Source organism: Telopea speciosissima, chromosome 5 (genome assembly GCF_018873765.1).
Source record: "Telopea speciosissima isolate NSW1024214 ecotype Mountain lineage chromosome 5, Tspe_v1, whole genome shotgun sequence".
NCBI classification, from domain to species: Eukaryota; Viridiplantae; Streptophyta; class Magnoliopsida; order Proteales; family Proteaceae; genus Telopea; species Telopea speciosissima.
The window spans coordinates 35,331,371-35,342,047 of record NC_057920.1 but is presented as its reverse complement, the minus strand read 5'-3'; the positions used below and the strand labels follow the sequence as shown (position 1 = coordinate 35,342,047).

At 39.8% G+C, this 10,677-nt stretch overlaps 1 protein-coding gene across 1 annotated transcript; it reads right to left on the bottom strand.

Moving 5' to 3' along the window:
- Positions 1-1,619: 1,619 nt before the first annotated feature.
- On the bottom strand, positions 1,620-6,100 carry LOC122661132 (transcription factor bHLH35-like). The gene is made up of 5 exons (XM_043856458.1): positions 6,027-6,100; positions 5,742-5,919; positions 5,344-5,580; positions 5,087-5,257; positions 1,620-1,922 (listed from the first exon to the last, which is right to left on the bottom strand). Exons 1-5 carry the CDS (start codon positions 6,098-6,100, stop codon positions 1,833-1,835), a joined length of 750 nt encoding a protein of 249 aa, XP_043712393.1. The 3' UTR covers positions 1,620-1,832.
- Between the last annotated feature and the right edge of the window lie 4,577 nt (positions 6,101-10,677).

Genomic DNA, 10,677 nt, shown 5'->3' with positions numbered 1-10,677 from the left:
AATAGATGTCGTAGTCGGCTTGGAAACGAGAGGTATGGTGTGTCGTAGTATGGGATGCGGGAGTACTGCACACCTTGTACTATGCCATTTAGATTGCACATGGCTAGGAATGTCACTTCCTGATGCTACAATCCTTACCAACAGGGGTCTACGTGTTGGATAGTCCTCCCTAGGAAAATCAGACGTTACCAACGGAGGTACTGGGACCGGCGATTTCGATTGAGGACTGGGAAACCAGGCGTTACCAACAAAGGTATTGGGAACGGCGATTTTCGATCGAGGACCGGAACTGGAGTGGAGGACTAAATCTCGGGGGTTTATTGGGTAAACTAGACGTTACCAACGGAGGTACTGGGACCGGCGATGTTCGATTGAGGACCGGGACCGATAGGCTCCCAGCGTAACTCAGGTTTGACATCGCCAATGGAAGGGAATGCTACCTAAGGTGTTGCTGTAGCACAAGCTTAGAGACTTAGGCATTGTTGTTAGGTGGAATTAGGATTAAAATTGAATCTCATGCACATAGGATTTTGCTTGTAAATGCTTGCGTGGTCTATCCTTTACTTGCTGGGCTCAGTGGAGCTCATCCCCGTGGATATCCCTTTTTTTTTAGATGATCCTGCAGATGAATGCGTTCGTGGCAGAAAGGATTACTTGGAGAACGGGAACTGATGATGTGGCATTACCTTTTTATTTTCTTTTGTTTAATACTATCTTTTTGGTGAATGAATTTTCACTGTTTATATTTTAGAATAGTTGTGTGTTGGCTCGATAGTCGTGAACTTGGGAACATCGAGCTATTGGAACTTTCAATGTAAATAATATGTATAACACTTATAGCACTTTACTTTCCCTGCACTCTGATCAATGTAACACGTGTTATCTTGAAATTGTGTTGTGCTTGTGACGTGTACATACTGCATCTGAATCCTGGGGGTCTTCGAATACTTCGGATATTCAGGTCAGCCGTCGAATCCTCCCAGGGGGTGGTTTCGGGGTGTGACACTTATGGGGCGGAATGTTGGACAGTTAAGAAGAGTAATATAGATAAGATGAGTGTAGCAGAGATGAGGATGTTGAGAAGGATGTGTTGCAAGACCAGGAGAGATAGAGTAAGGAATGATTGTATTAGAACCGAACTGGGGGTTGCGCCAATCCAAGAGAAGCTCCGTGAGAGCCACTTGAGGTGGTATGGTCATATACAACGGAGACTTATGGATGCACCGGTAAGGAAGAGTGACCAAATTCAGTTTGAAGGCGCTAAAAGAGGTAGGGGCAGACCTAAATTGCCTATTGTAGAAGAGGTAAGAAATTATATACATGTGGTAGGGCTTGATCTTAGTATGACCATAGATAGAGTTGTTTGGAGGACAAAGACCCATGTGGCCGACCCCTTGTAGGGAAATGTTCCTGGGATGCTGCTTTGACTACTGCTTGGACGTCTTCATTTACTTATTGTCTTTTTTATTTCCTTCTACTCCTCTTACGTCTTTTTACTTCTCTTATTTTTATTACTGTCATAGCCTCTATCGGATCCATGTAGTAGACTCCATTTAGCTGGGATAAGGTTATGGTTGTTGTTGTATTCAATTCATTAAAACACAAGGGAAAAGTAAGAAAAAAAATATATACAATATGGCAAAAGCATCCATCAACTAACGAGGAAAATCTTGATGGATTTACTGGATTAGATCTTAAAATTTATTAAACCAATATTTAATCTCGATGAAGATAAAAGCCAAAAAAAAAAAAAAAAACTAGAAACCCTGTGGGTAACAACAACTAGTACAAGACGGGAAGATGAATTTGGGGATGGGTAAGTCATCATGTCACTAAAAGCTCATAGAACTTTGTGTTTCACTGAGAGCTGCTATGGCCATTTCGATCCTTGTCTTCAAGTGGTCTTTCTCCTCTTGGTCAGCCTGAAATGGAGAATAATATAAATACGCAAACACCTATTTAAAGAGTAATTAATCAACAAATAGCTTAAACCTGAGAAACCCACTTTAATCAAACATTGGTTGATCTTTTTACTTGCACCCACTAAAAGCCCAACATTAAGTTAGTTGGGCTTGGACTCTTATATATCCCACAATGGGCTTTAGAGTGGTGTACCTAGTCCACCCAACTCACCCAAGTTGTCTTCTTTAACAAGATGGGCCAGTACAGGTGGGCCAAGCAGCACACTCACTTTAACCCACCCTATAAAGTATAAACACCCTTCATAGGGATTCCTTTGATTGATTGTTCCAACTTTATCTAACTATATATTTTTCCTGACTTCCTTAACAACCAGTCAATCCAATGAGAACAGTTGAAAAAAGGTGCATTCCATTACATGTTAACTGGAGTTAAGACATCTTTTTCTTTATTTTAGTAAGCAAAGCTACGAGCTTTGGATACCTAATGGGACCACCAAGAGCATTTAAAGGTGCAAGCACAAGGCAAGGTATTATTTCTTCTCACATGTGTTTTTCATTATTTTTTCTCTTCTTGCTCTGATCAAGTGATTTTATGCAGATGAAATCAATTTCCGCACGGCCATTGTTGTGGCATGTAAATTTCCCTCAACGTTAGCATCATAGAAAACCCTCACGCTTTCTTATATTTTAGGAAACTACCTTTGAGATGCTTATGTGGCTCAATAACTAGCATACAATTAAAAAAGGAATCAACTAATTAGTCCATCTAGTAAGGGTTTTTTTTTTTTTTTTTTTTTTTGCCTCTTGTCTTATTTCTAAACTAATACAATTTTTCATATAAAAATGATACTCTTTTGTACTTGGAAAAAAACAACACACGGCTAGTCAGTGGGTATTTTTTTTTTCGTAGAAGGGCTACTTAGTGGGTTTAGTGCATAAAAAGATGCGTTACAGATATCCACTTTAGAATGGTCCCATGACAAAGTGACATTATGTAAGCTGTAATGGCACTTTACTCAAACCCGATTGAGCTCCTCTCCCGTGTGGTACGGTGTGCAGTGTACATTGTGCGGATGAGGAGGCCTCGATACTGATTCAGATCCTCTATTGTCAAGCTGTCCGGTAGGATCGTGCTGCCCAGACACGGTGCTGCACGCAATGACCGCTTTACCTCCTCTCGAGCAAAGCATTTGGACAAGGGTAAGGCAGACATTATGTGCAATACCGTGTCTAGACAGCACGATCTTACCGGACAACTTGACAGTAGAGGATCCAAATTACCTCAATACACACGCCATTGCATCGGGATACATGCGGCTGTATAGATCGAAGTTCCCCAGCACCCGCACGATGTGCGCTGGGGAGGAGCAGATCCACTCAAACCATTATTAAGGAAAGGCAAATAATACAAAATGTTGTCTTTTGCGCACTTTAGCATTGACGGTACACTATAACAATAGAGAATGTGTGGTCCAAAGTAAGAGTGTAATAAAAAGTGGGCTCACTGATAACGAAGTTTCAACGGTGCATAGGGTTTTGCACTTGTCTTAAAATTGTTTGATGGATTTGTGCTAAAGATGTGGGAGCATGTTTGACATAAGCTTTGAACTATTCTCTTTTTTTTTTTTTTTTTGTTAAGAGAGCTTATCTAACTATTCTCAAGTTATTGAAGTGTGAATACGACAATTGATGAGTTGTTGAGTTTCTCAAACTATATCAATTGATGAGTAGTTGAGTTAAACTATATTCTATAAATTATATTTCAATATATCCACATATAAGGGGTAAAATGACCACCTCACACTGTTATTGGATGCCCTTTTAAGGCCATGTGATCGGATAGTAAAACCTTCTCTATATATATATTTAGATTCGATTTTTCATATGAGAGAGAATTCTTTGAGCAAAACAGTATCTTATCGAGTTCACTTATATGAAGAGGAGAGAGATAAACACAGAGATGTTAGCATATCCTATCCTCAATGACTCCAAATTTTTTTTTCCCATTTTATATATACAAGTAATGGGATGAAATGATTATCTTTTTCTTATTTTTTTGAGTTCTCCTCTTGAATCCAAAGAAGTGTTAGAATAATAGAATTTTTACCTCAACTTTTAAAACAGTTATTTCCATCCCCCTGCTTTACTATATACATTGATTGATTGGAGTTGAGAGCCGCTATGTTTACCAAATCAGACTTTTTTAAGATATCTCTCATTTATAGAATAAATCATACAAATATATAAAAAAAAAACCAAGAAGGAAAACTGCTGTCAAACCAAGGAAGGAAAAATACAAAAAAACCCAAGTTTCAAGTATGCCCTGCTACTCTATCATATCAATATAATATTTAAATACCATTATTAAGGCTCTGAAAAGGTTCCAAAAAATACAATATTAAATATTGCGTGATTAAAAGATTATATTAAAAACACAAATGTTCCGGTTTTTTTTTTTTGTAAGCAAATGTTCCTGTTATTAGATTTTGATTATTAACATGTGACAGATATATATATATATATATATATATATATATATATATATATATATATATGTGGGGTGGCAAGATTAATTTTTAAAACAGTCAAATTTCCAATACAGAGGTGGGACCCACCATAAAGGTCCTCATTCAATCCTTTAAGTGGGGCCTCTTCGTTTCTTTGTTTGGTTTAGTGGAAAAGTAAACCTCAAAGATTTGTGGTGTCGAGCTGTCCGGCATAACCGTGTTGCCTAGACACGGTGTTGCGCGTAATGATCATTTTACCCTTATTCGGGCAAGATGTTTGGACAGGAATAAGGTGGACATTGCGTGAAGTACCGTGTCTGGACAGCACGATCTGCAGGGCAACTGGGCAGTAGAGGATCCAAATCGGTGGTTATGACCTTGTGCTTGTTCTAGGACTTGAGCTCCCATTGACACATTGGAGATATCTCTGAGAACATTTGGACCGGAATACCAACTTATTCCAATCCAACGGTTGTCAGAAGGGATCTTGATATAGAGAGTCCTTGCTCATGGAATCATCAGCAGAGCCCCCACTATCCCAGAAGTTTTTGTCCCATCCGTGGGAAAATCCTTTATATATATATATATTTATATTTTTTTTTTGCAATATGAATATGAATAAATAAATAAATAAATAGAATACGGTTGGGGAGTCACCTCAACGAACACCGTCATCAATAGTCTCCCAGAAAAGGCAGTGATGTTAGCTGTCATGATTCTAAGCTTCAATGACTCAAAAACCTCACAAAGCTTCACAATAGTATCTGTTTTCTTCCCACATGTTAAGCTCACAACCAATGTCTTCTCCCCAACATAAGAAACCGTAAGCTGCAAATTATTAATTGAACAACATAAATATCAATGATTCAAGATAAACAATAAAGAGAATCAGAATAAAAGACATAGAAATCCACCTCCAAGAGTTCAACTGAAGAACTTCTTTTTGATCCCCCACACCCATAATTTTGATCAATTCTCTTCTTTTTAGTTCTCGAACGAGCTGAATTTTGGATTTCGGAATCAGTGCTGTGATGATTCTTCTTCAATTTTCCTGATTCAAGCTCTGTTATTTCAGCATGGATTCTCTTCTCTTGCTGTTGCAGCTCTTGGATGTATTCGATCGCGTCTTTAATTATGGATGCCTTATCCATCTAAAATCATCCACAACCAGTCAATTCGTTTAGAAAACTAGGGAAAATCTATGATTTTAGTGATGATAAAAATGAGACGTTAGTTTTTAATTCTTGATTGCATCCACAACCAATCAATTAATTGGGAAAACTACGAATGAAGGAGACGAAAGGATCAACACCTTACTAATGTTGGGGACTACTGCTCTAAGTGCAAAGAGCCTTTCATTGAGCTTCTTCCTCCTATTCCTTTCCGACAAAATATTCTTCGCAGTAGGCGACGAAGCCGACGCTGTTCCATCAGGAGAGCTTGAATCGTAGTACCCTGAAATCGCCTCGTTCGCCTCATCGAATCCCCAACTGATTTGATAAATTGCACATTAATCAGTAAAACCTAGATTGACCTTTAAAAGGACATTAGATTAATATGAGAATCAGGGTTGGGGTTTTGTGAGATGATTGATTACCTGTCAAGTTCCTCAGTCTGGAAGAACATACTGGTTCCCCAAAAGAGATTGCAATCCTCATCAAGGTTCTCCATCTTTTCTTTTTTCCTTTGATGGAGAGGACTTTTGTGGGATTAATGGGTTTCTCTTCCCTCCTCTTCGTGGGATTAGTGAGTATTTCTTTCTTCCTTTTTTTGGTTTCTCCTTGTTCTCTCCTTTCGAATTGCAGATGGTGGAATTTATAGTGGAAGGAGAGGATATTGGATTTATTGTGATTGGGCCTAGTGTTACATTTTAAGAAACAGTAATGGGGCAGGGCTGCTTCCTGGAAAAATCAAAGTTACATCCATCCGTATGGTCTATAAGGACGCGTGAGGTTTGGGCTCCTGTTAAAAACAACAAGGGAATGTTCATGTAGGTTTCGGAAGAATGCATTCTTGTGTGGTTGAGTTATTAGTGATTGACATTTACTAGGATTAGAGAATTGGATTAAATGAGGCGGACCCTTGAGTTATTGTGAAATTCTAGGGGTATGGCCTACATAAAAAAAAAACCTGGCATGTGGATCACGCGGGAGAGGATTAGATAACAACAGTACAGAAGCTCTTTCATCAAAAAACGAAAAAAAAAAAAAAAAGGTCAGGTCGAAGCCGAAATGAAATGGGTTGAAAAGGGCAAACCAGGTTTTGACTTCACACTGCCCGGCTTTGTTGTATACCCCTCTCCCGTGCTAAAAAAAATTAGAGGTAGGGATTCAATCCCTGGTCAATGCTACAAGATCTTTCCAGCTGAATTTTTTTTTTCTTTTGCAAACCTATTTGAAGAGGGTAAATTTATTAAGTTTGACTAGAAAAAAAAGGAGCTACAAATGCAATGAGATCATCCAGAAAGGAGGAATCCCATATGTAGGTATATCTACGGTCCAGGGATCAAACCATGGTTTCCTAGGGAAACCAATTAACTGAAAATTAGGATTTTACACACCCTGAGTTATCCCATGGTGTCCCATGGGTACCCCACTTTAATTTTAGAGTTTTTCATAGTTACCCATGGGAACCCTGCTACATCCCTGTCAGTGTTTCTCCTTCCCTCATGTGTCTCATGCAATGTTAGAACACATTAGGGACAGAGAAAAATACATCTCTAGTCATCACATGGCAAGAGGGATCCATCCCATACTCGAATGCGCAGCAAAAATAAATCGATTCGAGTTTCTTTCGCATCCCTTAAATATGCAACAATTAAAACTGAAGGAATTAATCAAGAATTGCTAACCTGGTGAGCCTCAAGTATTGCTCCTCCAATAGAAAGTGGTTCTTCCTCCAAGAAGCACTCCAAGCAAACAGATCTGAACCTCCAATGGCGCTACCAAGGTTCTCCAAGCCAATCCGAATATATCTCCAACCAGATCTGGGTTTCTAAAACCCTAGCTCTCAAAACAAGAGAGCAAGAAGAAGAAACCACAAGAGAGAGAGAGAGAGAGGGAGAGCCAAAACCGTGGGAGGGGGTGGTTGTGAAATTCGTGGTCTCCTGCCTCCCTCCTGCGTTTTGGATTCTATTTATAGATGGGTTTCCAAAACTCAGATGGGAAGAATCCCTGTGAGAGTCTGACACTCTCTCTCCTGATTTGCTCTATCTGTTTATCTCAGATAGGCTTTATTTGTTTATCTCAAATTGGCTTTATCTGTTTATCTCAGAGCCCTTTGCTTGGTGAAGAAGTAGAATCTAATAGGAAAAGTATTAATTAATTATTTTATTTAATATCTATGGATAATTATAATTAGCACCATATCCATTAATTAAATAAAGAACCAATTAAAATAGCAAATTCCAAATAACTCCCAATATGATAACAATTTATCATATACAACCCCCCGCCCACTAATCAACACCATCATTATAGAATCTAGGGCATGTGCACATGTACTGCCAAACCCCAATCCATAGTACATGTCTATATAAGGGCGTTTGTTCATTTGATCGGGTCCCGCAAAACTCGACAAAACACTTTGTTCAAAATAATCATAAATAATCTATCAGTTTATGTAAAATAGATTTTTGCAAAACCATTTCCAAAACAACACTGGACCCAAATTCTGATCCGACCATACACAGACAGTCTCAATCTTGGTGTTCCCCAATCGGGCAGTGGTGACCATGTTGGGTAACTCCTTCACTCACAAAGTGTTCACGCATTCCCAGATCATCGGCTTTGACTCTCTTGAGTCTCAGTCATTGATGAACCAAAGAATGCGGTCACACTTTGCAGTGACAGGGTTCCCTCATGCATAGGGTGCCGGTGACACATGACTATCCCTTCCTACATCTGACAGTAATACATGAGGGAATCGATAAAGTAGATTCTTTTCCAATGCACACATCAAACATGTGAGCACTCGTATTCGTACCCTGACATCACATGTCTAGGCATACCCAATGCGACGACCATATGATAAGGGTGTCTAGCCCGAACCCTAGTCGTGACTACCATTTTAAGTAAAACTTATGGACACATAATGCTCAAAAAGTTTATATCGCATGTGACAATATTAAATTAAAATGTATAAATGTTCAATACAAAGATGAACCAAGTTGAACCGGGCCGAACCGGGGTTGATGGACACACTTGTCCAACAATCTCCAACTTGTACATCAAAGCCAATTCCCCATACATTTTAAACCCATGCCCTCCATGTGTTTCTCAAACACTCTTGGAGACAAACCCTTTGTCATGGCATCAGACACATTTTCAGTTGTGTCTACTTTGGAGATACTTACGTCGCCCTGCTGGATAATCTATCTGATGAGGTGATACTTCCGCTGCATGTGTTTGTTCCTCTGATGAGCCCTAGGCTCCTTAGCTTATGCAATGGCCCCTCTGTTGTCACATAACAGGGGAATGGGGCCCTTGACAAGGTCAGGAACTACCTCCAAATCTGATAGGAATTTCCTCAGCCAAACACCTTCCTTTGCTGCATCACAAGCTGTAAGGTATTCTGCTTCGGTAGTGGAATCGGCTGTAGACCTTTGTTTCGCACTCCTCCACACAATGGCACCTCCACCCATTAGATATACCATCCCGGACGTGGATTTTCTGTCATCCTTGTTAGTTTGAAAATCTGAGTCTGTGTATCCCAATGCTGACAACTGATCAGATTCGAAAACTAAGAAATATTTCTTAGTCCTTCTCAGCTATTTAAGGATATTCTTGACAGCACTCCAATGCTCACGTCTAGGGTTAGATTGATAATGACTTACCATACCTACTGCATAGCAAATGTCTGGCCTCGTACACAACTTAGCGTACATAAGACTCCCTACTGCTGAAGCAGAGGGAATCCTCTTCATCTCTTCAATGTCCGTCTGAGATTGAGGACATTGAGATCTAGAAAGACTGGCTCCATGTCGGAAGGGAACACTTCCCCTCTTGGAGTTCTCCATGCTAAATCTGGCCATGACTTTGTCTATATAGGTAGCCTATGATAAGCCTAGCATCCTCACGAGTTTGTCTATATACGCAGCGATCTCTCACGAGTTTGATCCCAAGGATATAGCTAGCTTCACCAAGGTCCTTCATTGAAAACGTTGTGGATAACTATTGTTTTACTGATGAAAGAAAAACTACATCGTTGTCAATCAACAATATGTCATCTACGTATAAAACAAGAAAACATACTGCCCTCCCACTGATCTTCTTATAAACACATGGTTCATCCATGTTTTGATCAAAATCAAATGATTTGATTGATTGATCAAACCTAATGTTCCAGCCCCTGGAAGCCTACTTCAGCCCATAAATGGACCTCTGCAATTTGCACACCTTTCTTTCTTCCTCCAAGGAAGAGAACCCCTCTGGCTGTTCCATGTAGATTTTCTCTTGAAGGAACCCATTTAGAAATGCAGTCTGCACATCCATCTGCCAGATCTCATAATTAAAGTGTGCAGCGATAGCCAATAAAATCCTGATGGATTTCATCATTGCCATTTGTGAAAAGGTTTTCTCATAGTCTATACCCTCTTTCTGGGTATAGCCCTTTGCCACCAGTCTCGCTTTGAATCTTTTGACCTTTCCATCTACGTCCTTCTTCCTTTTGAAGAATCATTTGCATCCAATCGGCTTGACGCCAAGTGGTGGATCGACTAGAGTTCGGACCTCATTGGAATGCATTGAATCGATTTCAAAGCGCATTGCCTCCAGCCACCTAGTGGCATCAACATCCTTTAGAGCCTTAGAGTATGTCATCGGATCGTCATCTGATTCAACCGATACCATGTGGAACTCTTCCACTATTTCCTCTTGGGTTAGAAGAGTAAGCCTGGTGGGTGGTCTAATAGTCCTCCCACTGCGTCGAGGTTCTTCAGGTGTTGGTATTTCAGTGGGTATGCCAATTGATCTCACTTCTAGAAGTGATGTTTCTGAGCTATCTGATAGCTCTTTAATGACTACTGGTTCGGACCTCTGGGTCATCATTTCTTCCTCCAGAAATGTAACGTGTTTGCTTACAATGATCTTTTGGTCAACCAGATCATAGAAACAATAGCCTATCGTGCTTTTGGGGTAACCTAAGAAATAGCATCTTGAAGTCCTGGATTACAACTTGTCTGTCTGTTGATTTCGCACATGTGCTTGCAACCCCATAACCTAAGGTGTTGAATACTGGGCTTGCGCCCT

Bases quoted from the DNA above. Each gene is read 5' to 3' on its own strand.
- LOC122661132 (XM_043856458.1), bottom strand. From the start codon at position 6,100: ATGGAGAACCTTGATGAGGATTGCAATCTCTTTTGGGGAACCAGTATG. The intron at 5,920-6,026 runs GTAATCAATCAT...TTATCAAATCAG, and splicing joins CAGACTGAGGAACTTGACAG to TTGGGGATTCGATGAGGCGA. The intron at 5,258-5,343 runs GTGGATTTCTAT...AATAATTTGCAG, and splicing joins CTTCAGTTGAACTCTTGGAG to CTTACGGTTTCTTATGTTGG.